The sequence below is a fragment of the Mchenga conophoros genome, linkage group LG22, assembly GCF_057382185.1.
Source record: "Mchenga conophoros isolate Kocher_MC1m ecotype Shallow Benthic linkage group LG22, M_conophoros_male_GT1.1, whole genome shotgun sequence".
NCBI lineage: Eukaryota > Metazoa > Chordata > Actinopteri > Cichliformes > Cichlidae > Mchenga > Mchenga conophoros.
This window is the reverse complement of record NC_140546.1, coordinates 28,229,010-28,256,608: the sequence shown is the minus strand read 5'-3', so window position 1 is coordinate 28,256,608 and position 27,599 is coordinate 28,229,010. Positions and strand designations below refer to the sequence as shown.

At 40.2% G+C, this 27,599-nt stretch overlaps 1 protein-coding gene across 6 annotated transcripts in view; it reads right to left on the bottom strand.

Annotated features, from left to right (window-relative positions):
- The window catches only part of LOC146549654 (receptor-type tyrosine-protein phosphatase U-like), a 260,100-nt gene that overhangs the window by 11,625 nt on the left and 220,876 nt on the right, over positions 1-27,599 (bottom strand). For all 6 annotated transcript variants that reach the window (XM_085262642.1, XM_085262637.1, XM_085262638.1 and 3 more), the window contains 8 exons: positions 24,609-24,645; positions 18,075-18,172; positions 14,169-14,285; positions 13,854-14,008; positions 11,158-11,293; positions 9,520-9,669; positions 8,074-8,388; positions 4,281-4,406 (listed from right to left, as the gene is read on the bottom strand). In XM_085262642.1, coding sequence (XP_085118768.1) covers positions 4,281-4,406; positions 8,074-8,388; positions 9,520-9,669; positions 11,158-11,293; positions 13,854-14,008; positions 14,169-14,285; positions 18,075-18,172; positions 24,609-24,645 — 1,134 coding nt within the window. The remainder of the gene's footprint in view (positions 1-4,280; positions 4,407-8,073; positions 8,389-9,519; positions 9,670-11,157; positions 11,294-13,853; positions 14,009-14,168; positions 14,286-18,074; positions 18,173-24,608; positions 24,646-27,599) is intronic.

Here is a 27,599-nt window from a genome sequence, read left to right as displayed (position 1 = left end):
AAAGCCGATGCCCCACGTGTGATTATTCCTCCGTCTAGACAATATAAGTATCTTCAATATTCATGCAGATTCCGCTGGAAGACCCGTCTCTGCTAACAATATTTCAAAGTCATTTAACTTAGCACATCAGTTAAATGACTAATAAGGACATAATGGTGGACGTACACTGGATCTGGTCTTTACTCTCATTATATCAATAAACTCCCTGAGAGTGTCTGAATCATTGTCTGATCACAAATGTATAATTTCTGACACTTTTACAGTCAGTCTTGTCTTCCCAGAACATTTTGCTACAGGGAGTGCAGAATTATTAGGCAAATGAGTATTTTGTCCACATCATCCTCTTCATGCATGTTGTCTTACTCCAAGCTGTATAGGCTCGAAAGCCTACTACCAATTAAGCATATTAGGTGATGTGCATCTCTGTAATGAGAAGGGGTGTGGTCTAATGACATCAACACCCTATATCAGGTGTGCATAATTATTAGGCAACGTCCTTTCCTTTGGCAAAATGGGTCAAAAGAAGGACTTGACAGGCTCAGAAAAGTCAAAAATAGTGAGATATCTTGCAGAGGGATGCAGCAGTCTCAAAATTGCAAAGCTTCTGAAGCGTGATCATCGAACAATCAAGAGTTTCATTCAAAATAGTCAACAGGGTCGCAAGAAGTGTGTGGAAAAACCAAGGCGCCAAATAACTGCCCATGAACTGAGAAAAGTCAAGCGTGCAGCTGCCAAGATGCCACTTGCCACCAGTTTGGCCATATTTCAGAGCTGCAACATCACTGGAGTGCCCAAAAGCACAAGGTGTGCAATACTCAGAGACATGGCCAAGGTAAGAAAGGCTGAAAGACGACCACCACAGAACAAGACACACAAGCTGAAACGTCAAGACTGGGCCAAGAAATATCTCAAGACTGATTTTTCTAAGGTTTTATGGACTGATGAAATGAGAGTGAGTCTTGATGGGCCAGATGGATGGGCCCGTGGCTGGATTGGTAAAGGGCAGAGAGCTCCAGTCCGACTCAGACGCCAGCAAGGTGGAGGTGGAGTACTGGTTTGGGCTGGTATCATCAAAGATGAGCTTGTGGGGCCTTTTCGGGTTGAGGATGGAGTCAAGCTCAACTCCCAGTCCTACTGCCAGTTTCTGGAAGACACCTTCTTCAAGCAGTGGTACAGGAAGAAGTCTGCATCCTTCAAGAAAAACATGATTTTCATGCAGGACAATGCTCCATCACACGCGTCCAAGTACTCCACAGCGTGGCTGGCAAGAAAGGGTATAAAAGAAGAAAAACTAATGACATGGCCACCTTGTTCACCTGATCTGAACCCCATTGAGAACCTGTGGTCCATCATCAAATGTGAGATTTACAAGGAGGGAAAACAGTACACCTCTCTGAACAGTGTCTGGGAGGCTGTGGTTGCTGCTGCACGCAATGTTGATGGTGAACAGATCAAAACACTGACAGAATCCATGGATGGCAGGCTTTTGAGTGTCCTTGCAAAGAAAGGTGGCTATATTGGTCGCTGATTTGTTTTTGTTTTGTTTTTGAATGTCAGAAATGTATATTTGTGAATGTGGAGATGTTATATTGGTTTCACTGGTAAAAATAAATAATTGAAATGGGTATATATTTGTTTTTTGTTAAGTTGCCTAATAATTGTGCACAGTAATAGTCACCTGCACACACAGATATCCCCCTAAAATAGCTCAAACTAAAAACAAACTAAAAACTACTTCCAAAAACATTCAGCTTTGATATTAATGAGTTTTTTGGGTTCATTGAGAACATGGTTGTTGTTCAATAATAAAATTATTCCTCAAAAATACAACTTGCCTAATAATTCTGCACTCCCTGTAGTTTGATTAACAATAATATGCACAATCCAAGGTTCTTGTTCAACACAATGACACATTTTTATATTTTCTATCTATGAAAAAAAATTCTGAACGTTTTTGTTACCAAGATTAACTGTAGCAAGTCACAGTTTAGTTCTGTTTTTGTGCAACCTGCCCAACAGTTACCCACTACCCACTTCTGTTTTTCAGGTTTTATCTGATTTTCACAACAGATCTCATTGATATAGTCACACACATGCACACTTCTTCCGGCCCAGCTGACATTATCCCTCCTAAATTGATTAAAGAGGTTTTACCTGTCATCTCCGCTTGACTTCTCTCTATTATAAACAATTCCCTTTTATCTGGCTGCAATCCAGACTACTTTAACCCTGCCAGTGTCTTCCCTCTGCTTAAAAAACCCTTCATAGACGCCACTAATTTACAGATTTACAGGCCCATTTCCAAACTGCCATGTTTTTCAGAAATGTTTGTGAAAGTTGAGGCTCATCAGCTTCTTCAGCTGGTTCAGGGAAACAACATTCATTTCATTGATAGCACAATTAGCGTAGAATTAGCTTATGCACAAATTGAATATATAGCATCCACAATTACAATGTACGCGACCACTTTTAAGATCACATACTAAAGAATATAAAAATTGCTTCAAAGGTTGCTGCAGCTGCTTTTTAAAAACATAAAAAAAAAAAAAATCAGTAGGCGGTGATTTCATACCCACTGATCTCTTACCTCAAAATTAACCTGCTCCAAAGCAGGTTTGGTGTGGAGTGTAAGTTACCATGGTAATGCAACCTGGTAAGAAGTGAGCCACCCTGATACTGACCCAGAAATAAACCTGAACTTGAAAAGTGAGTATATGCATCCCTGTGTGTGGGATTTTTGTCATGATGGAACAGGATGTTACAGAACAGCTTTGCACTGACTATCAGATATAGGCCTTTGGAAGTTGAACAAAACAAACTGTACTGGTATACTGGATTCTTGTCATCAGTAAATGGCTCTCGACACAAAGGTGGTTGTTAGAGATTCTTGAAAACTTCAACATGGTCCCTCCAACCCACATAGCAAAATTGTTATGGCTCGGATCTGGCCAACACAATGTGCTTACACATGGCCCACATACCGCAAAGAATGACGGCCCTTTGGTGGTCCAGATCTGGTTTGCCAGGGTTGGCCCACACATGGGCCAGCACAAGGCCAGTTGCAGACACACTGACGGCCCTGTGCTGGCCCAGAACAGTTTCAGCTCTGGCCCCAAATGTCAGCCTAATGTGTACCACACATATAATAACAACATGTGCTGGAACAAAATAGTGCAAAAGTAACATGACAAATCTCCCTTGAGACAGTGAATGGACTGATTCTAATGTAGTGCTTTTCTACTCTCCTGGATTACTCACAGTGCTCTATACAACATGCCACATTCACCCAATCTCACACTTTCTCTAAACTGAGCGCTTCCTAACTACATTCACATTCAGTCACACTCTTGACATGCAGATTGGAGGAGCCAGGGATCGAACTAGCTAACCTTCCAATCAGTAGGTGACCTGCTCTACTTCCTGAGCTACAGCCACCCAGTGGTAAACATGACTAAACCTTCACGAGGTTTTGGATAAAGTGTACACTCACAAACCTGTCAAACCTGCATTTGAAACGTTGGCTACTATAGCAGTATAGTATTGCAACATGGCATTTGGATCTTCTAACTAAAACAGGAAAATAGGAACATAAATAGTGCCATCATTGCCAGACCTGGCCCACATCTGGTTGACACACACCCTGCCATGACACCAGTCAGTCAGAAGTGCCAGCTTGGGCAGGCCTGTTTTCTATGAGCCTGGGCCACATAAACCAAAGCACAATTGGGCCAGATGTGGCATGCCATCACATAGACAGTGCCATTTATGCCAGGCCTGGCCCATATCTGGATGACATACCACTTACCATGCCAGAAGTCAGCCAGCAGTGCCGGCTTGACACCAGATCCGGGCCAGACCTTACTGCTATGTGGGAATAGTGCATGTAATGCAAGTCCTAACATCAACTTATGGAATGTGGCTCCCATTGTTGTGCATTACTGTGTCATGTTTGCTCATGTAAAGCAGGAACAATATCAGAACTCCTATAATTGTAGAAGAGCAGAAATGTGCTCCTCAAACTAAATATTAATATACTGACTTTATAGCAGTTTCCCAGGTAAGAAGCTGAAATTGGTCTAAAATGTTAAGATTCTTTTTTTCCTAAGCTGATTTGCAAAACTGTTGCAAACACAGTTTGCTGTCTCCACGTTATTGATTTTTCATAGCTAGACTTAGTTTTCTTAGTATAATCTGTCTCCTGATTCACCATACTCATTCAAATATCACCGAGTAGGCCTGGGCATCACTATGATGTTTTTTGTTATGGTGGTTCCACCTACCCGAGTTATATTCTGAACCCGGAAGAGACGGATTATAACATCATCGTCAGCTGTCCTGGACAGAAGCTCCACGGTCATGGGTCCAAACTGCTGCAGCCCAGGTTCAGGCCAGTACTGCAGACAAGGCTGAGACGAGAAAGGAGGCAAGAAGAGAAGGGAGCAGGTCATTAGCCCACACTTGCTTGAGGCAGTGCAAATAATTATGTCAGCACCCAGTGATGGTGAAGCCAGTAACAAGACACCTGAGTATTGACAGGAGAGACAATTAGCCTAAATGACAATGATTATCTACAAATGGCAACTGTGAATTAAATGAGCAAAAAAACAAACCACTCGTCAGCGGGAACAATCCTTCACATAAGCAGCGGTCACCTAGCTTGAATTATTCATGAGTCCCAATCATTACCATTAGTACATTATAAATTAATGGAGTAAGAGACCTTGGCTGTGCTCGGGAGAGATAAACAGGAAGTTAGCTGAGAGGTTGGACGCTCACAAAAGACAAGGTCTCCTATCACTGCCACTTCAAAAGCGCATCCCCTGGCCAAGTGGGAGTGGAGGGGGGGCACACACAGGGGAGCAAGCGCTGTCATATGGACGTATTCTGCAGTGACTTTGGGGTTGAGCAGATCCTTAGAGTAGGAAGTGATAACGGCATTTCACACTGACAGAAGGGTATTAACCGGTGACATTGGGCAGGAGGGGCGATAAATATTTATACATCCAGGCAGGAGACAGGCAGCTCCAAGTTAAGAGGACAAATTGAGTGAGTGTGTGTTGGAGGGTCAAACTGTTAATCCACTGGTAGTGAGACAAGGAGGAAGACGAAGAAGAAGAAGAGAGTGACAGAGAAAAAAGGACAGGTTGCAGCTGACAGGCATAGTGGAAATGGTGAGCAGGAACAAGACATGACACGGTGACAGAGGAGCGATAGCGAGACAGCAGAACAAACCCACGCATGAGCAAACATGGGCCCAAATGATAAGAACGTGTTAATGCAGTGACGGGCTGTGTAAATGAATTGGATGGCATGAACAGAGGATTGAAGCTTTGTGCAGATGACCTCTCCAAACTGTGTGTGACTCACATTCATATCTTCTTTTAAAGGAAAAGAGGATAAGAATGACATGTTGACGCTGTTAGTGTCCATGCACTATATTAAAAAGAAAGCCTTGTAAGCAGTAATCTTTGTTTTGCTAAGATTTTTAAATACAGGCTTCCCAGCTGTGACTACAAGTAGTGCTGGAGCCTGTTTTATGGATACATGTTCTTTTTATTTATTAGCTGACAATATAAGGAGTGTCAGCATGGCAAATGACAAACACTCTATTTCTGTGATTTCAGTTTTAGCAGTGCTCATTTTTAAACAGTAAAAAAAATCATTATATTCGATATAAGCAATCATCGAGTTTTAGTTTGTGATGTCATTTCCAAATGGAATTGATAGAGCTGATTGCAGCATTCCTGTTTATTGTATTTATCTGAATGCTACTCAGATAGAATATTTTGTCTTTCTTTTGACTGGTGACTTTATTGTTTTTTATCTATTTATTCATTTTATTTCAAAGTGACACATTATACCATTAAACGAATGAGCTATGGCCAGCAGTTTTTCAGGTCCGCTCAGAAGGAAATACAAAAGAGTAGGAAAAACTAAAAGGTCCTGAAAGAGGTCTGAAAAGGGGCACTTCCTGCAATTCATGCTCCCCTGATGCTACACTCCGAATTTCCTCCGCAAATCATAATATCAGTGCTGTGGGACTGATTTAACTGCAAAATGACACAGGCAGCAGGCAACCTCGCTTTCACTGGAAAACAAAAATCTGGCAACCAGTTGAGTCAAGTCTGCTGCTGCAAAGAGACGTGTTGCAGATGAGTTGTACTCATCAGTGCAGATGAACTCAGAATGACTGCAGTCTGTCTGCATTTCTAAACTAGATGATAATTATTTGCAAACCTGCTTGAAAGTAATTTCAGTCAGTCAAGTTGGATTCTTTAGAGTCAGACGGCCTCCCACCAGGTAAACTGTGCAGTTACCTTACAATCGAAAATGGTTGCCCAGAGTTTGAGCGGGCAAAACCCTCCATATCTGGACACTGCAACTACTTGCAATTGGTCTCTGACAGCAAAGAAATTCAGTGTAACAACCAATTGTTTCTAGATGCACATTCTATTTTTTTCTAGTGTTACTGAGCCATTGATCAAACAGTTTTTTCCTCAGCTTGTCTTATATTGCATTGGGGGGAACCTGCTCTTAACCTCCTAGGACCTGGCGTCCACATATGTGGACATCACATTTTGGGTTGTCTAGACCAAAATACTAAATTTTGCTCTACAAGGGCCTGATATCCACTTACAAGGACAATATTCTGCCACTGTTCTATCAAAATTTAAAATGAATGTTCTTATATGTGGATCTAATTTTTCTCAGAAACAAAAATCAGGTAAAAGAAAATAATCAGGTAATTCTTTGTTTTTACATTCATCAGGTCCAAATCAGCCCAAATAGCAAAGAAAAATTAAAAATACATGCCATGAAAGGGTTTGGGTCTTAGAACGTTAAGACTGGAAACCCTTTGAGAAACAATTCATCCACTTTCTTATCTAATTCAGGGTCACAGGGGGCTGTAGCCTATCCTTGTTGTCGTATGGTGAACCTAATATAGGCACAGCACAGAGCAGAAACGTCTTGCATACTACTTCAAAGGCCACCCTAAAAGTTTCTAAACCCCACGAGCACTAATTTCTTTGTAGGGTAAAATGATCTCTTCAAAAGCTCCCAGCGGAAAGAAACTGGATGTGCTGCTCCAATCTCCAGGATACCTCAGGTTGTTTTAGCTCTACACGTAGCTTTTTATTCATGGTGTGATCAGCTTTAAATACAATTGATGACATTACAGTGACATGAAAGAGTTTAAAAATTTTTTACGGCAGCCTTGGCTCGCTAAAAAGCCCAATCCAATAAAATTGGGAATGACAGTTTGCATGCACTTGCTGGACACTGCTATGCTTGAATTTTGACAAGAGTGTCTGTTAGAATTATTTATCAAAGCAAAAATGCTTTTCACAACCCAAATTAAGTTCATCCATTGCTTTATTTTTCTGAATGATGTAAATGTTTTAAATTTTGATGCATCTTTTAAACATTTTGTTTGGAAAACAAGGTCACCAAGGTCCTTGAACTGCAGTATCTGAAATAGAAATGTTTCTCTCTTATATATAACAGTAAAAGTGCTCCTCATCTCTGCTGCTTGATTTCTGAGGTTGGAGGAAATGCTCCTTGCAAGCAGACTTAAAAGGGAGCTTGACAGCGCTTTAGTTATGTTGCTTTTTTCTGTTCTTTTTCTCTGCTCTTCAACTTAGTGCTTGCCTTGCAGTGCTTGGAAGTGGTAGAAAATTGGTCCTGGCATTCTTCTGACCCTGCATCTTCTTTAGATAATAAATACATTTCACAGGGTAAAAGCTGCACTGGTGGCAGCAGTTAAACCTGACTGTGCTGAATAACAGAAAACATAAGATAAATTATATAGATACAAAATAAAGCCAAATGCCTCTGTTTTTGGACATAAAGGGGTTTTTTTGTATTCAGGTAAAAAGAAAATTCAGTATTGGAGTAATATGTATATTTGAGAGTATGCAACTGTATGGATTAATCAAAATCCTGCTGTATTGCAGATGTTCTCAGATAGTGAGACTTAATCGCCCATGGCTGAATTATAAGTTGTAAGCTGATGAGTTAGATATTAGAACTTAAGTTAATAATAAAATTCAGTCTCAGTCCCTTTTCTCTTACCCAGGCTGAGTTGGACTGGTTGAGCTGATTGAGCATCACCACAGAGGTGCAGCCGTAGTCATACACGAGCCTCCAGAAGTCGGTGGTTGTGCCGGGCAGTGGGTGTGGCGTCACCACAAAGGCAGCAGGCCGGAGGAAGCTGTCTGCGAGCGCTGCATTGATGTAGTTGCTGCTCTCTCCTTCTGTGGTGACGAGAAAGGCCAGCGAGCGGTCCGGGGGCAGCACATCCATGCTGCGGTTCTTCTCACGGTTTCGGGGCATCAGGGAGATGCTGCACTCCTCCACATCCAGGTGAGGAGTCACAGAGTTCAGAGTCTGGGGAGGAGGAGGAGGAGGAGGAGGACCGGGGAAGGTAAAGGAGAAAGGAGTGTGCAGAGAAGATAATTAGAAAGACGGGCGTGTGTTTGAGAATGTTTCCACATTCTAGATTGGGAGATAAAATGAAACACTAAGAATAAAGATTGTGATAAGAGGAGACAGACGCAGCAAAACAGAAATGGGATCAAAGAGGGATTGACAGAGGCAATGAAAATGTTCTCTGCTCAAGCAGCTTCACTGTCAATACCTGACAAGCATACCTATCTTAGAAAACTTTAAAACACATTCATTATCAGTTTAAACCCCCACAGGGTTTAATAGATAAAAACACATTTATTGCAATCTAATACACTACAAAAAGCATATTATCAAGGGATTGGAAATTGAAAGGGAACGATTATCTAAGCTGCCAGATAGCATTGTGAATGATGCCCCATTGGTTTAGATAAAATGAACAGAACTTGTAACCATAATATTGCATTTGGGGAACAAGTTGCCGTTATGAGCGGGGAGCCGCTACACAAAGGTCACCAATCAATAACACATGTATAAAGAAAAGCAACAATACTACATAAAGAACAAATACACAATGTGGATTTCAATCTCTAACGTAAAGCTTCTAGTGATGACTGAGTGATTTCGCGCATCAACATGACGTCCAGATGAACAGAACTGACTTTCTGGGATTCCCTCACCTGGACGATCGAGGATGCATACGAGCTGTTTGTTCGACTGATACAAAAATCAAGTGTTTTCTGTTTGGGAATGTGGTAGTGAGTGTTCAGACACCTCCATTGGAGTTTGTGATACTTTTAACTTTTAATAAGTAATTTAAAGTGCGAAGATCCTCAGGCAAGTTCAGAAGTGTCTTTTTTTCCAACTTCTAAGTGGGTTTAAATCTTTATGGGTGTTTTTTTTTTCCTTTTGAATATTCATTTGCTGAACCGATTTAGGTGAGAAAAGGATCCAGAACACAGATTCAACAAATATGTGCCTCTGTAGACAACAAAAAAGTAAAAAGTGCTGATTTGCTGTGATTCAGCTGATTTCACAACATGCATAACATGTGAATTTTTAACTCTACCCCAGTTTGAAATGAAAAACGACGTCATCGTCTCTCAGTATTACCTGAAACTCCTCCTTCAGCTGCGAACTGTTGCTCTGTGAGTCGACCTTTAGCATTTCTTTGTAAGTGAGAGCAAACTCAGTCACAGGGATGGCAGTCTCTCCACACAGACAAGCCTCCAGAATGGCATCGTGGATGAAAACATACTGTTCCTGAAACACACACAGAGGGTAACGCATTCCCACTTTTCCCAAGTCACATAAAACCCCTCCGTCTCACCAAAGAGCGGCCTCACTGTTAATTGCCCACTCGTCAAAAACAATGCTGAATTTAATTAATGCTGTTGACTAACAATCAGAGCTGTTCAATACTCTTCACATTACCATGCCGACACTCGGGTATTGTTTCCAAGCAGAAAAAAGTGTCCATAAAATGGGGTAAAAAAGTCCAGCAAACACACATCAGAGGAGCTAAACACTGCCCACACGCACCATTTAAAAAAGTCACGAGCTGTGCAATTAACGAGGAAACTAGGAAATATGTTTTGATGTTCAACAAAACAACAGATCAAAGAGCTGAGGATACATTCATAATTACAGACATAAAACTGTCCCTCTTCCAACTTATTTATCATTTTTAATATGCTCTATAATTGTACTCATATTTAACTGGTAGACAACCTGCAGCTAAGAGAAGAGATGAAATTAAAGGGAAATAAATACTATTGTTTGTGTATTTACTGTGCCGTCTCCTATTCCCGACTTATTAAGAAAAGAATGACGTTCCAACTTTTAATAGTTTTATTTATTACGGTAATTAATGTCTTTCTCCCGCTTATTTATTTGAAGATTGTGAGTTCACTCTAAGCACACTTTGAATAAAAAAAACTGTGAGTTGTGAGTTTATTTATACAATTAAAGCAAGGATTTTATCAAATGAATGAATGATATTTGTCTTTAATAAAAGAAGTCTGACACTGGTCTTCTACACTAATGTAGCTGCTTCTTTGCTAATTCAACATAATTACATTTTTAAATATATATTCAGTGTAGAATCGTTTTTGCATGAAACAGTTACAGATAATATAATTAGTTAAAGACAATATTGTACATTTACATAATTAAATACATGTATAAACAGATGGGTGTATATGTGTATACATCATTTCCCTACATTTGGCTCCGTCAAAAGTTGGATAGACAGTATTTTATAGAAATAAATCAGAGCTATAATATATATACAGCAATGCCTTGAAGGTGGCTTTTTACTTACTTTACTTCTTCATATTAACAATCATTTACATTTTTTCTTTCTTCTTTAAAAACTAATTCTTCCCCATATTTTTATAAAAGTCAGACAGCACGATTAATCACTTAATTTGAGGTGTTTCAATGACTGAAAACACCTGAATTCAAAGATTAAAACCCATGACCCATCGCCTTTATCCATGCTACTTTTTTTGTCAGTTTGGCCTCAATCAGCACTATTGTAGAAAAAAAAAAAGGAAATGAAATGAAAAAACTATTTGTAATTTGTAAAGTTAGGCAGCTTTACAATGTTCTATCAATAACTAATACTACAGTTGAAACAAAAATGATTTATGTTTATGAACTAATACCTGCTGTTAAGGCTAAACCTGTGAGCTTCTGTTAAAGCCATCAGCATGGCATCTCTAACCACATTTCCACTCTCCCACTCACCTCAGTCTGGATCATGTTGATGCGACGTGAGCAGAGGGTCTTAACACAGTTGTAGATGTCCACCACTCCTTCACACTCAGCCATATCCAACATGACATCTAGAACGATGTAGCAGCCGGTCCTGCCTGCCCCCATGCTGTCACAGAGGAGAGGGGAGATGGATTAGAAGGCCTGAATATAACACTGAAAAGAAAAAAAACTCAATGGGGATCCTTTCATTAATAAATGAGATTCTTTAACTCGTGTACAAATGGAGCTTTTGTCCTGCAAATAAAGACAGTAGATACACGAACCTTCTATCTTCTATCATAGCTTGAAGTTTCTCTGCTCTGGCCTATGCTTTGCTTTAACACTGCTGTAAAGATGTTCAGATGTCTGTGAATGCTTCAGCTCTTTCTAGGTAAGGCTTAGTTACTTTAAAACTGCCTGCACTGGGATATCCTATAACGCTGGGATATCTTATACCCAAAGAAATATTTGTCTTCATATAGCCATTGCTCTTCCACTGAAAGGAAAAAACACTCTCAGCGGTGCGCCAGTGTTGTTAAAAAAGTATCACTTATGATAAAACAGAAAAGCATCACAGCTTGATCAGAATCTGAAATCCAAGAGAGGGTGTACACTGGCAGACTGGGCTGAAATAAAAACAAACACCAAGAACAGATCTCAGCATGTTGGTGATTATTACAAATCCAAAGTGACTCAGTGATATTTACCCCTGCTTATATTTCTCACAGTTGACCTACTATACGGTGCTGCTATTTTGACAGTTGAGTTTTTTGGACTGACTTGGTGCCATATAATACACAGTACGATCAGGTTATAAAAGGCAGACAGCACAAAAATAAAAGTAGCTGTTTTTCCATATTATTGAACCAATCACAAACTCTTGCATTTAAATCTGCTGCAATGACCCGGTTACTGCGTTCACCAGATATCAACACAATTTCGATCTGCTCCTCACGTGTTAACCTCTTCAACATGTCAATGGCTGTGAACAAAGAGAAACTTGTAAATAAGTCATGAAAGAATAAAGTTAGGTTGAAACCAAGCACACCATTGTTTTTCTTGTGACATTACCAATAAGTTTGATGTGTCACATGGCCCTCTTTCTATTGAAAAAACAAAAGTTGTATCCAAGATGGCCGACTTCTAAATGCCCGCCATGGTCACACCCATCTTGAGGAGTTTGCCCCCTCACATATACTAATGTGCCACAAACAGGACTTTAATATCACCAACCATTCCCATTTTATTACGGTGTATCCATATAAATGGCCCACCCTGTATTTACAAAAAGAGTGCAATGAAAAGTTTGTGTGCAGTGGAAACTCAGAGATTTTTGTGACTGACCCTGTTGCATCGACATTTCTCTCAGTTCCTGAAGGGGCAAAATATAGTGTGAATTTTTATTGTATAAATAATATTTAAAACCACCTTATTACCCAAATATGATCACTTGAGGTTAAAGAAGAACTAAGATGTGATGGTCAAAACACTAACATTAGGCTTTAAAACATTCATTCATTTCATTTGTGTTTCTCATTAGTTTTTCTGTTGTGAGTGATTACATACGGCAGCTACTTGTGTACACACACTGGATTTTTGCATTCAGACTTGTTTGTTGTAAAGCTGTTTGTTACTCAAACTGGCATTTAATTGATTCATATGACATTTTTTTGACTTTCATCCAGCATCTTAAGCACTTTAGGGATCCCAGGTGTTGAAATAAAATAAATTTCACTGGAGCACAGCAAGTCATGCTCCACTTTAAAGTGAAGGCTGTAGGAACAGTTATCCTGCACATCATTGTATGTTATGACAAAGAGGTAGAGACAGAATGAAATAAATGCATTTTCAAACTTGGTTTCGCTGTGAAGTGTTGGCACAGGTTTGCTGTTGTCAAGTTCTCTAATGGACTTAATAAGCTGACAGGGTGTTACCATAGTTACCAAATGATTTGCACGAACAGAAGCTATGTCACTTATACAGATGGCTTATTATAAGATGCACCAGAGTTGTCTGTGAAGGTTCTCAGTCATCCAGGTCATCGTAGTCTAAGGAGCTTGGAAAGAAAAGCGTCTGGGATACAGACGCTTTTCTTTCCAAGCTCCTTAGAATGCACCAGAGTTCAATTCACAGCTTTCACAGCAGCCCTAACAAACTGTTGGCAGTGTTACATTAGCAATTTCTCTACAGTAGAAGTAAGTTAATCGTGATTGTAGCATGAAAACTTGTTCTATATTTCTTTCTATATTTTCTATGTTGAAAAAAATGCCCAAATGGATCAAAAAGAAATCTGTGAGCAAAAGCTTCTGCTGCAGGTCTAATAACAATTATTAGTCAACAGACAGCTTAAAAAAATTCTTCCCTGAAAAGCCAGACGCTGTCCTTGCCCGTTGTGAAAAATCCTACCACCTGCGTCTTTGTGAATGTTTTCTGGGTATGTGTGAAGCATTTTATTTTATCAACACTTTTGTGCTCTCCACAACACAAACACAGAACAGAGAACAGAGAAGCTGACAGTTATTTTGAGAAATGCAGAAAAACACAAACTGAAGCTAAAAAAACGCAGTGCTAAGTGCTATCTAAGCGCACTGGAACATGTTGAACATGGCGTATTTATAGGAGGGAGTATTTACAGCCACCATATCTGTTAGGCAATTTGCTTATTATCAGGACAGAAGGGATGTTACCTGCAGTGGACCACCACAGGTCCAGCATCAGGAGGAGTCGAGGCCTTGACCCGGCGCAGGAAAGCCAACAGGCCCGTAGCGTGGTACGGCACGCCGTGCTCAGGCCAAGAGGTGAAGTGGAACTGGCACACTTCGTGTTTGGCAGGGTAACCTCTCTAAAACAAACAATGAGTCAGGTGTAATGTGAAGTGATGATTATAAGAAGTGAAATAGCTGAAATAAAAAAGACATGAGAGCTGAGCTGCTGGGTACAAATGACGCACACCGGCCACGCTCACAGGTTTGATATAAAAATAATGCAAGAGTATGACTCACCCTCTCCATGGCAAAGGTGCGCACAGTGTACTCTGCAAGTGTTTCAGTCTTCAGCAGTGTTATCTTGATGTCACCGTAGAGCTCTGTGTCATCGGGCCAATACTTACAGCACTTCATCTGAACAAAGAAAGTTCAGTTACAGGTTAAATACAGTTAATGTATGGCTGAATTAATATAACCAGGTATTAATTCAGCTCAGCTCAGTTATAATCACGTCACAGTGCTTTATATCATAAGGTAAGGAAGCTACAGTGACAGTGAAAATCTTAATAATCAGACGACGTCCTCTATGAATGAACACTTGGCGAAAGTGGGAAGAAAAACCTCCGTTCTTACAGGAAGAAACCTCCAGCAGAATCAGGAAAGACAGGGGCGGCCATCTGCTGTGACCGATGGGGGCGTTGCCCTCTACATCATCAATGTGATTTTATTTCTTAAAAAAACACTAAATAAATAGCACAATTAGGGCTGGGCCATATTATACCGTTCACGGTAATACCGGTATAATGTTAGGCAACGATAGGAAAATGAAATATCGCGATAGAATGGGAGTAAAACGCGCATGCGCAGTGCCTTTGTTTTCATACGCACATGGCCGATTGTTGAGTGAAACAGATGAACCAGAATTGGTTTGTAAAAATGGTGCAACTTCAGTGATGTGGAACTGGTTTGGTGTTTGTCCGTCAGATACACAACAAAGCACATTTTTTTGCAGAACATGCAAGCGGCCGTTGTTATTGTCGTATTTGTCGGACTAAGATGCTCTTAAATCTGGGAGTAATCTGGGTCCTAAACTCCGTATGTTTCAGGTCAAACAACACTGCAGCATCACTTAGAATTAAAAACTGTCTAAATTCTTTCATCTTTAATAAAACGATCAGCATTGCTGCTTTACCAGGTGTAACTATAAAGTTTAACTTCCAGGCATCCATGAAAACAAAATGTATTACATTTAACGGAGTTAGAAGTTAGCAGGAAGCTAGCAGAAGTTAGCTCGCTAGTTTCGCTAGTTACCTAAGCATGATATTGCATGTTCTGACGGAGAGATTTCTGAAAAAATTCAAACGTACAGCTCTGCTATCACTTCCAACATAAATGAAGACAGGAAACTAAACAGCAGTGACGTTTGTAGGGTTACTGAAATTGGGCTAGCTGGTATATAATGATGTGCTACGTGATCGCTAGCGACACAGCTATGTTAGCATAACATAAACAGTGAAGCTGGAGGACGAACACTAACACTTTTCCACTTATAAAAGTTAACGTGAAGGTTCTTCATGGTTAGAGACAAATGCAATCGCATGGCAGGATACTGTAAACGGACCAAACTTCAGTCAGGAGAAAAACTGAGATAATCCATCCACAATACGAGGTTAGTTATTAATATACTGCAACAACATGGGAATAGAGCAGCTGCCAGAGAATTCAACATTAATGAATCAATGGTACAGAAGTGGAGGAAGCAAGAAGAATGAGTTTAATAAAGTTTGATTTATCTGACTGCTTTGTTTCGCTTAATGTGCCTTATAATCCCGTGCACCTTATGGTCCGAAAAATGCGTACTGCACACTGCAGTTTAATGTTGCAAAGCACCTCTTTTTAACTTCAGTGGATATTATACATGGTTATGCTCAGGATATGTCAGCCCATTTCTACTGGAAATGCCTTTTGGTTAAACTTTCAGCAAGGAATTTGCATTTGCACTGTTACATTTTTATAAAGCTTTAATGTACATAAAAACCAGCTTCTTGTTTAAGTGAAAATAAATGGAAGGTTGTCTTTTTGCGCTAGTAATGTTGTGGAGTTGTATTTTGTCTCGCATCAATTATATCGTCGGTTATATCGTTATCGCAAATTTTCAAATATATATCGTGATAAATATTTTTGGCCATATCGCCCTGCTCTAAGCACAATGTATTTTGAATTGTACAAAAGTGCTGGATGTAGAACAAGTTCTTAAAATAAAAATCACATTTATATTTCTTAATTCTTTTAATTGACAGAAGGTTTCATAAAAGAAATTTAAAATTGATTAATTATTTCACAGTTCAGGCTTTTATATTTTTTTGTCCCTGTTAATATGTGACCCTGGCCGACACTTGCTTCGACGTGTGATTGGAAAGTTATTTGAATTTCACAAAAAGAGATGCCGTTCCATGCTTTATGTTTCATTTATGCTTCTGGAAGGGAAACAACTGCTAAACTGTAACTTCTATTCTAAAAGCCTGCTTGAAATGTATTGCAGTTTAAAATGAGTGAGAAGCAATCTGTGGAGAAGATTGTGAGGTGCAGGCCTTTCATTTATTTTCATGATTCAAAGCATTATTTCCAGTAATCTGTCATGCCAACAGTCTATTGAAATGTACACATTACTAAACACAGCTAATTTAACTAACAAAACTTGCTAGCTAATTTAGAATCCAGAGACTGTAAAGTTAAGAAAAAATGAAAACTTAAATACGATCACTAACCTGAGCTGACACAAGATTTTTGTTTACTATGTACTGAAGTAAAACATTACACTAAAGCAATGTCAATCTAAATGTTCGTTTTAACTAAGCATAGTAAGATTTGCTACAGACTCAATCATATTTAGGGTGAAATACATATTAATATAAAATAGTTACACACAAAATATTTAACAACCGCAAACAGTCAATTACTTTACTGGTTAAGATATTTCTTAGGTTTCATTAGAGCAACCCAAGAAACTACTTAGAAAACTACCTAAAAGCTCAGTCACATGAGAGTAAAAATGGGATGGCTACCTCCCTGCAATTAGGGACAAATTGCTGCCCAGAAATTGCATTGATTTTTTTCACATTCAGCAAACAATTGCAAGTAATTTCTGTGACCAAACGGTTGCCCAAAGCCTGAGCATGCGGCACCCTCAACTTCTGGGTAACCACTTTCGATTGCAAGGTGAGTGACAGTGCTACTTGCAGTGCCACTTGGACTGCCTTCTAATTTATAAAATCAGACAAACCAGTCTGAGCCAGTCTCTGCTGATCACTGCAACATTAAAATTGGGGACTCAACTTAACTGGTTGCCAGCTGTTTGTATTCTGGTCGCATTCCTATATAAAGGCAAAGTTGTGGAGCAACTGTCTGCACTTATGCCATTTTGCAGTTGTCCTGCAGCAAGTGTGTCATTCTTTGTGGAAGAGTTTCTGAAGTTCTCTCTCAACTGTATGAGCTTCTGAATGTATACAGTTAATGTGAATTTCTGTGTAGATTGCAACATGTTTGCAACAGATGCCAAATTATTACAGTTCACTGTTGTATTACAACAAACCAAATTGCATGTAATCAGCAATTTGTTCTCATTCAACTGCAAACCGACATGTCCTCATGCACCAAAGCTGCTCTGAAGATGTAGATCATGTGCCCGAGGAACCGTTTCAAAGGCAAAGAGATCACTGCAAACATTTTGCAGTAAGTTTGGTTGTGTTGTGGGCTGTTTTTGCTGGTGTGACTGTAGTATAACAGTTTGTGGTATCCCAACAGTATGCCCTTTTCTGTTCACTACCAATAATGCTTCCCTAACTGAGGTATATTTCTTAGTTATGATATTTTAGGAATTGTACAGTTGCTTTTGTATACATTTTGAGTACAAACTGTAGCTTTCTGCATTCAGCAGATAGGAAGAGTATAAGCGTCTACTGTATTCCAGTACTTCACCATAGGCCTTCATCAAATTCAAAGCTCTGACCTTGGACCACAGCCACCAAAGTAAAAGGTGATCCCTCATGATCAGACAGCTGCTGCCATTTCCTCCCACAAAAACAGAGTGGAGCAGCTCTTCTAATATATAGGCCCCTGATAAAGGGAACTTCAGAATCCATCTCTCCATTCATCTTCACAGGCGGCTAAAGAGGTCACAGGACAAAGGCGAGGGAAACCTACCCTGCCCACCTCCACCAGCTTGGTGATCATGACAATGCTGAAGCAGTTCTCCTGCCAAACCATCCGCCAGAAATCGTAGATCATCTCTTGCTTGGGGCCTGTGGAGGAGGAGATACACAACAGAGTTACAAGTGGAAGAGTGGAAACAGGGAGGAAGAGGAAGAGAAGTTACAGAAGGAGAGAGGACGATATGGAAGGAAGAGAGATGATAATAAGTCAGAGAAAATAGCAGCAATAACCATCAATGTACAGGCAGTGTGTAATCCATGCCAGGGAATAGAGTAACAATGTGTCATTCTTGAACTATTGCCCGCTCTCTGTTCTAATACTACGGAGAAATGTCATTTCAATACACCCACAAATCCTCCGCCATTGTGCAAATAAGCTTCTGTGTTGCCTTTCCCAGGCACCAGTGGCTGACACAAATCACAGCTTCCAGGAGAAGATGACACTTTCATTGATTTCATTACACTGTTGTGTTAATAATATCACAAGGTCCTCCTTCATACTGACTTCTCTGCCAAACGCACTACATGTATTTCAGCGAACGAAGTATGGATTCATTTCAGCCCACACAGTTTGTCTAACAGAAATATCATCTTCTTTCATGTAACTGCTCTAAATGTCTTTGTATGCAAAAACATCCACATAGTAATTTTTCCTGTGTAAATCTGGGCCCGAGATCACAACTGAACCTCACAGACACTTAAATCATCAGGCTGATGATATTTGACATTTTCTGTACGAAATGAAGAGTCACTACTACTAAGCTATGACTGCATAATCAGATTCTTACACATCTTAGTCCTCTTTGCATGGAGCTTCACTGCTGTCCAGAAAATGTTACAAAACATGAGTGGGCCACACTTTGGCAGCGGTTAACAAAAAAACCACAAACTACACACTGCTTGAAATTCTCTTTAAAGCAGCAAATACATTTTTTAAAAAAAAGCTACCGGAAATACCCTTAAAATGCAATTATTTCCTTGATAAAGTTGTCATGATCCTGGGCCATGTTGGCCCAGCATTCTTAGTTTCATGTATATTTGTATTTTGTTCCTTATTTGACTTCCCCTTGTGACTTTTACCCCCTGTGTGCCCCTCTGTGTATCTGTGAGCCCTCGTTTCCCCCGTGTTTTATTCCATGTTTTCCCCCAGCCCGTTATGTCTGTGCTCTCCCCGTGCTCCCTCTCTCCTCCTGTCTGCGCCTCTGTGTACTTCCTGTTTTACTTTGACAGTCTCCCGTCAGTATGCGTCATGTTGTGTTGCTCCTGCCCTGTCTCGTTACGATTATCTGTGTCAGCTGTATACATATTATTAAGCTGTAATATGTGTACATACATATTAAGTACATATTATTCAAATCTTGAGATATATGTAGGAAAGAACAAGCACACACGAGGTGAAAAAAAATCCTCTCAAAGCTGGGACTAACACAAAAACTTCCACTGAGGCACATATGATAATGGACTTCAAGATTGTGTGTGATGCTCTTAACTTTGTACTACCCACTTTCTGCCGTGGCCAAACAAATTTCCCACGTGTGGGACTAACAAAGGTTTATCTTATATTATTTTATCTTCTCTAATATCTTATCTTATCTGACCTTCCAGTCTGTCCGTGCAAACTCACTGGCCACAGTTCACCAGTGTTTGTCTCAGCAGATTCACAGATTTACTGGGAAATAGAAATATAGATGCACTGTACGTGCGGGTGGTCAGAAATTAACTTTCTGTAATGGTCATATTGATTAAGCCTCCAAATCCTTTTAATAAACTCCTGCAAACGAATTCAAATATTCCCCTTTGACTGTGATCTCCAAACGTAGATATGTCAGGTAGTTTCATGTCCTGACACTGAGATTAAAAAGAGCAGCCTGACTGTTTAAAAGTCAACTGTGTGAGAAACAACAGTGTGTGATGTGAAAAAACATTGATCACTTAATCGCTTGCTTAGAATGCAATGTTCTGGTTGGAAGCCTTGGGTCCTGGTATTCCTGCAAGCATAATTCCATACAACCCTCCCACCTGAGCTCCACCCCCTGGATCAATGACTTGTCGGCAGCAGAACCCTCCCAGCAGAGCAATGTGCCCCTCACATAGTGGAGAAACTGCTGAGGTAGAGTTCAAGGAACACAGTGAAGTTTTTTCCACAAACTTCAAGAAGTCCAGTGACCCTTAAAGTTTATATCTGAAAGAGCTGAAACAATGAATGCTTGTACACACTGGCTACCAAAAAGGCACTTCAAAAGTCTGTCCTGCCAAAGGAAGAGAGAGGGCAGAGAGCTTCAGGTGTTTTTCTTTTTTTTTAATAACTCTAATTTGTGTAAAAATTAAATGAGAAAGGCAATACAGGGTTTCTGAGGCTTTGTGTTTCAACAGATAGATAAATAAATAAATAAATAGAAAGAGATATAAAGCAGTGCTTGTTTTCACAGCTTTTATTTGCACAGTTGTGGAATCAAAAAGCATGCCTTTGACTACATGCCCCAGGGCAAACATGCAAAGACAACAGGAGGAGGAACAGCGTTACTTGCCTGTTAAAATCAGAGCATGACAAGAGCTCTGGCTTTCGTAACAGCCGTGTACTGGTCTGTATTGATTCCAGTCAACCCAAGGTGAGTCAGCTCCAGCCTGAGTACGTTTTAAAGTGCGCACGTGGGCAGCTACTTTAACCACTGTTTTTCCTCCTCCTTACGGGTTATTCATGGCTCGCCCCCCTGTTAGCGATTGCTGCAGTCTTATTTTATGTGTATTAGATATGCGAGATGATAATTTTTCAGCAGTAGGAGAAGCGCACTAATACATCACCAGAGGGAGGGGACAGTCAGGCGAGAGATGGATCATGTTTGATCCCAGCAGCTGGGTAAATCTGTATGCACGGCATAACTTACTGCCCCTGTGGACCGGAGTTTGTGGAGTACACTTAGCATTTCTCCTCCCTGTCTGCCTCTCCTATCACCCGTCTCCTCCCGCTCCCCTGGACATAATAGAGAGCTAGCCCAAAGCACCTGCTGCAAGAGCTCAGCTGTCTTACGACTCATCTAAGATACAACAAATCAAACCCAACACATCGCCACAGCTGACCACCCGGGGCTCACGGCACACGTATGCACAGCATGATGCTAGGAGTGTGCAGAGTGTGAGGGGCAAATTGCAGCTTTAATGATGAGTCACTGTACGTACACTCTACAGCAGCGGTCCCCAACCTTTTTTGCGCCACGGACCGGTTTATGCCCGGCAATATTTTCACGGACCGGCCTTTAAGGTGTCGCGGATAAATACAACAAAATAAAACTAGTACCGGTACCGAAAAGACCCAGGAAAACCGAGTAAACGATAAAAACGATAACAAAATAACGCTGAAAACTGATAAAAACCCTGAAAACTATACATTTCACACCTGAGCCTCAACTCTCGCGGCCCGGTACCAAACGACTCACGGACCGGTCCGAGGCCCGGGGGTTGGGGACCGCTGCTCTGCAGTACATGAGTCTCACAGCTAAAGTAATGCTGTTACCTCCTCAACTATAACTTATTTCCATAGTGTTATTTATAATTTCAGCTACATATTAATGAATTGATTATGATCGTTGATGGCATTTTTTTAGTAGAAAAAGGCTTAAACATGAATTGAGCTGCGGTTTGGGGAAGGCCTCGGAGGGGACTGGCGGCAGTTCCCTATGTACTAATGAGAAGTGAATGAATTGATAAAGGGGAGGAAGGGTAGGGCCCAAAAACAAGAGCGAACAGCTTGTAGAATAAGGGGGGTAAGGGGGGGTGTCATATATAGATAAGAACCGGAAGGGGCGTGTTTGGAGGCGTGGTCCTGCTCCTGAAATTCAGATAGATTCAGATCTCCAAAAAATCAAATATATGGTAACTTAGGAACCCAAACTCATGAATATATTAGACTGCAATTGAAAACGGAGATAAAATAGACTTTCAGCAAACAGCAAATAAAGCAGCAACCTTCTGATCATTAAAGAGCAAATGTGTTTCAGAACTGAGTCCCCACTGAGTGATGCTGAAAGTGTCCAGGAAACAAAACTTTAAGACCTGCTTAAAAAAAAAAGTGTTGATGTCTATCGCTAATTTCTTTCTTCATGCCTTCATCACAACTCTATAGGAGAAGAGAAAAACAATAAGAAATTGTATTTTTATATAACAACCATTTAAATTGAATTATTGCTTGAAGTTATGCATGATTAAACTTAGTTCCACTAAGTTAATAGTGACACAGGCAATTATAGCAGCTAGTTTTCATTAAACTTATATTTAATATATTCAAAAAGTAATTTTCTCAACAAAAATATGTCTCGCTTTGTGCTGTAAGTTGCATTTAACAACTTACAATGTAAAGCGCTGATAAAGTCTGAGGTAAAGATAAAGTCTAAGGTTGTCAGACCTAAGGCTGGATATCAGAGAATAATCAGTTATTTTCCATTTTAAATTAATTAATTGAATTTGAGCATCAACTACAGAGTTTGGAGCTATTTTTTTATTTCTCCATCAATGACAACAGAAAAAAAAAGAATTTTAAAAGTGCATCATATTTGTGCGAGACTGGAAAGTCAAATTAACTCATGTTAGGTTAGAGCAGGGAAACAAATAAGAGCTGATCATAGTTTAATGGATTCAATTGAGCTTAATAATGTTTTTGAAAAAATGGCTCGATTATTCTTTTTACTGCTTTTTTCCACAAGATAGAACAGTTATGTGTTAAACCAGTGTTGCAAAGATGCTCCGACAAACTAGTTTTATCTGTTGTGGCTCACTACTTGCAGAGCTGCAGTGTAAGTCAAGTCAAGGTGAAGACACAGAAACAGTTACAGGTAAGAGTGAGAGTCCTGATCTGTGTATGAGGCAGAGGGCGACACAACCTTATCTATGCGGGACAGAGTTTTGATAATATCCTGTACCAAAGTACATTTAATTCAATTTCAATTCAGTTTTATTTGTACAGTCCCAAATCACAACAACAGTTGCCTCATTACATCACTACTCTCTATTCTCTGGATCAACAGGAGTTGGTGGAAAATGTCCTTTTGTTAACATGTCAGGATTGTAACAGTCCTGACAGAACCATCCTTCTACTGAACAGAAAACTCAGAGCAGAAAATATTTCCGAGTCCAAAATCGCTCCCAAAATGCTACGTAAAGACAGCTGTGTATTTACTGCCTTATAGACATTTATAACACTATAGGAGTGCCCAATTTTAGGGTACATTTATCAGGATTATTAATATTATTCTATAGTGTCTTCAAAAATTCTACATTGGAACAAAAAGTTCTTTCTAAGAATAATACAACATGTAGCTCCACATTTTTCAGCAGTCACGACAAATCTCATTTTCTGGTCAACATTCAGTGAAATGTGAACTGTCCCGTATTCAGCACAGGGAGTGGTAAATGTGTGACTTTGGAGATGCTGTACATTTGACTTGGTTTAAAAAAGGAAAGCCCACTGAACTGGCTATGATTATATTTGGCAATTCCTGGGATTTTGTTGTGACATGATGCCCCTGTGAGGGGAATTGCAGTGAAAAACTCTGCATATTTGCATCTGTAAAGTGAAAGTGTTAAAGTAAAGGTGCTTATTGGTCTGCCCAGCTGTTTTAATAAACTCATAGTTGTTTTAAAAGATTTATTTTGGGGCATTTAGCTTTGATTTTACAGCAGGACAGTAGAGCAGACTTGAACGGAGGGAGAGTGGGTGAATGGACACACAGGAAATGAGCACGGAGCATTCATTTCCAAAATAAAGGAACTCCTCTGTCTCATTCTTCAATTCATTCTCATTTTGTGAACTGATTTTCAACCACATCTTAACCCAAAGTAAATTTTTACTTCTACTTGAAAGTCACACTGGCACCTCTTCCACCTCCCGCCTGCGCCCGTGTGTGCACGAAGAGCAAAATGTTAAAGAAAGAGAAGGAGAGAAATTTTCAGAGGTTACTTTTGAGAAGCGGCAGAACTGAGAGCAAAGTGAAAGATGGGAAGAAATCAGAGGGGGATTACAGAGTGAAAAACACATTCAGTGAATAAACAGGATCAGAGTCGGCAGAGAACAGAGAAAACGTCTTGCTCTCTCGCTCAGTGCATGTCTCTCTTTCATTCTGTCTCGCTCTGAGTGAGGGTGTGCCTGAGTGTGCCGCTTGGGAAATGCAGCCTATATAGTGAATCAAAACTACATCAGAGAGATGTTGTGCCACACATGCAGATGGCAGGGAGGAGAGAGACGGAAGCAGAACTTCAGACACAGCGACACTCAGCAGTTTACAGTGTCGGCTGACTGACGGGTACAGTCGGCTGCTCCGAGAGCGTTTCTCACAGATGGAGGAAAAGGCTTGTTTGTGGTGGAAATCCAGATGTGAACGTGATGCAACACGGGCTCCTTGTTGTTTACACATTATTAATTCAGCTAACTCATTTTCATATTGTCAGCTGGGCTGCTGTTGTGCAAAGTGCGCTGCAAACAATCTGAAATACCAGCGGTGACACACTGCTGCTGGGTTTCGTGCCGTACACTCACCTTGAGTGGCAATGAAGTGGTTTGATCGCTGGTAGCCCTGTGGGACAGAGAGTGGAGATAAGAAAAAACGAAATCAGACAGAGGGTTAATAATTACAGGGATACATGATAACGTGAACTCTGGGACCAGCTCGGGCCTTGGTGGGACGCGGTATGCTCCACCTTTGACTGAAGATCTTTCTGAGAACTAATCTGTATGTGTGTGTTTGACCAGCCAAAGATTCTTTGGACTGTTTTTGGGCCCTAGCTCTGGGTGAAGAATCTCACTTGAATTATAATGCAGGAAGAAATGGCATTAATTCAAGTTTCTCTCTGCCTGTCTCCGAGCCAGGTCATTCATTCCAGAGCAAGGGAGCTGCATTTCAAAGGCAGCCTAGTGTGTGCTGCTTTGCATGCAGCCTGGGCTGCTGATCAAAGGTAGATTGACAAGTGAGCGATCTTCAGCTCTGGGAGTAATTCTACCTGAGTGACACTGACTGATCTGGCTGTCTCCTTTCTGCTCTGCTTGGCATTAGTGCAGTTATGATACAGTGTGCACGGCCTGGAAGGCTATTAGTGGCGTTCTGGCCCTCCACCAGGCAAAGACCTGTGTGCTGAATGCAAAGTAGTCGAGCATGATAGATCCCCAGAATTAAGATTAGTGCGCTCTCTCATGAATCGCAGGTAAAGTGATTGCAGCCGCTGTATTCAGTAAACATTTGTAAAAATACTGTACAGACACACACAGAGCGCAGTCCCTGTAGCCCCTCGAGCTCATATACATGTATGCACTACTGAGCAAGCAGGAACACAAATTACATTCCATAACTGTCATGCTGGAGAGCAATGCCGAGATGGATGGTCATCGCTACGAAAGACTGCAGCGAACCCATTCCCATGAGCCTCTGTTGCCGAGTTTCCCCTGAGCTGACCGGTTTCCTGTCTGTCACCTTGGCAACCACAGTTTCCAACAGCAGGCAAGCAGAAAAACACGAAGCGATGTGAATTCACAATGGATTGAAAAGAAAAAGTAAAGACATGCAGACGTGGAACGCGTATCAATTCCATCACAATAAGACGAAAAAACGATTCTCAGTTTGTTTTGCTTTGACAAATTTGGCTCGTTCCAACTACAACCTGTGACAAGGAAAACCAGGCCTTCGTGAAATGAACTCATACTCATCATGCATCTCAGAACTGCATATCAGAATCCCGTAGGAACTTTAATCATCCTCGCTGATAGCAGTCAAGGACGTCAGAGACATTTTTGTGTCCTCCTTGCAAAACAGTGAGAATAAGCAATTCAGCCGAGAACCACGGCCTGCATTTGTAAAGCAGTTGCATGAGAAACAAAATAACAGCGGGTGTACGACGAGCTACTTAATCATAAAAAAAAGGCTAAGTATATATTTTAGCAAATCTTACTCATATTATATTCAATACTTTGCTATTGTATTTTAGATTCTAGGGGACACAAATTATTCCTGTTTGAAAGAAAACCAGAGAGAAACATCCTGTGGAGTTCTTTGTGTAAATGGAACAATTACAGTACATCCCACTCAAAAGCTGCTACAAGATGTTTGCACCAATCTTATTATTATCTTTAAAAAAGAAACAGCTCCTAATATGTACACTCCTGTTAAAATCATTTTCCTCATGCTGGTATTGGTAAATAGAAAGCCTTTCCTAGAAAATCTATTTCTTTTTACTCGAATCATGTAGGAAGCAGCAAAATGTGAATCGCTTTGTTGGAAGTCATCTCCTACTGTTGCATGTGTGTCCTGCTCTCAGTAGTACTTCGAACAGCAAAACAGCATCTGCCCATCAATTCATGCAGAGCTTTCATACATGGTTGAAAATTTGGACAGAACTGCCCTTATTAACTGCAGACTATCATAACATTGATGATATATATATATATATATATATATATATATATGATGACTGAATTTCGGGGTGAGGAGTCTAAAATTGGATCAAACTATAATGTTGCCCATCTGTTCTATCTGTCCTGACTCCACTGAAGTATCTTCTCCACTGCAATAAATTCTCTAAATAAATACTTTAAAAAGCAGTTCTCTGCTGCTTTCAGGTAAAAACTGCCTGCAAAATGTAATTCAGATAAGTTCTCGTCACCACTTCAGCGAACTCATTGTTCTGTCAGCGTTTGATTTGACAGACGTGTCATTTAGCGTTTTGATTTCTGAAGACGTGCAGCTTCAGATGCTTTTGTAGCTATACTTCAGGTATAGTTCAGGAAGTAAACTGTTTGCTTATTGCCATGAAATAGATTTGACATTTAGCTAATATGGATGATTTAAGACTACTTGACACAACACACACAACTGTCAAATAACATTTTCACATCTTTAATTACAATATTCATCTTTTTTCTTCTCCTGTGTGATTAATTAACCCAAAGATGACCTGCTGTGATATGAAACAAGGTCGCAGCAGTCAGATATCGTAAATTAACAAAAGTCTGAGATTTTATATAGAAACGGGTCAGAGCCCAGAGCCAGACAGCCCGCGAGGCTGCGACAGCAGAGATGCATCAAGCTCAGCTGTTTCATCAACATGTGCATATCTATGACAGGCAGTTAGAAAGCTTGTTATTTTGGTGTGCTTTTGTGGCTTACTACCAGGTTAGCTTTTAGTCGAGCCGACGATGACATGTATTTTGTGAAGATAATTGTGTTTTTTTGTTTTCTAGTGTGATCTTGCACCTACTATCTTACGCTGAGATGCCTGATAAATATGGGCTCTCATACCACTGGAAAAGCAGGGTTTTCTTTACTTTTCACTGTCACTGTATATATTTACAATGCCTCCTGTCATACTGTGTGTGTATAAACATGAGCTTTGACCTCGTCTTTTTTCCTCTGTAGTATTCTATCAGCCATTTTATACAAAAAAACTGAGACTGATGTTAAGCAAAAACTCCAGGTGAGCATTTGATTATGGATGAGACTGCTACGGTCAGTTTGGGAGAAAAAAGTTAAAACTCAGAGGA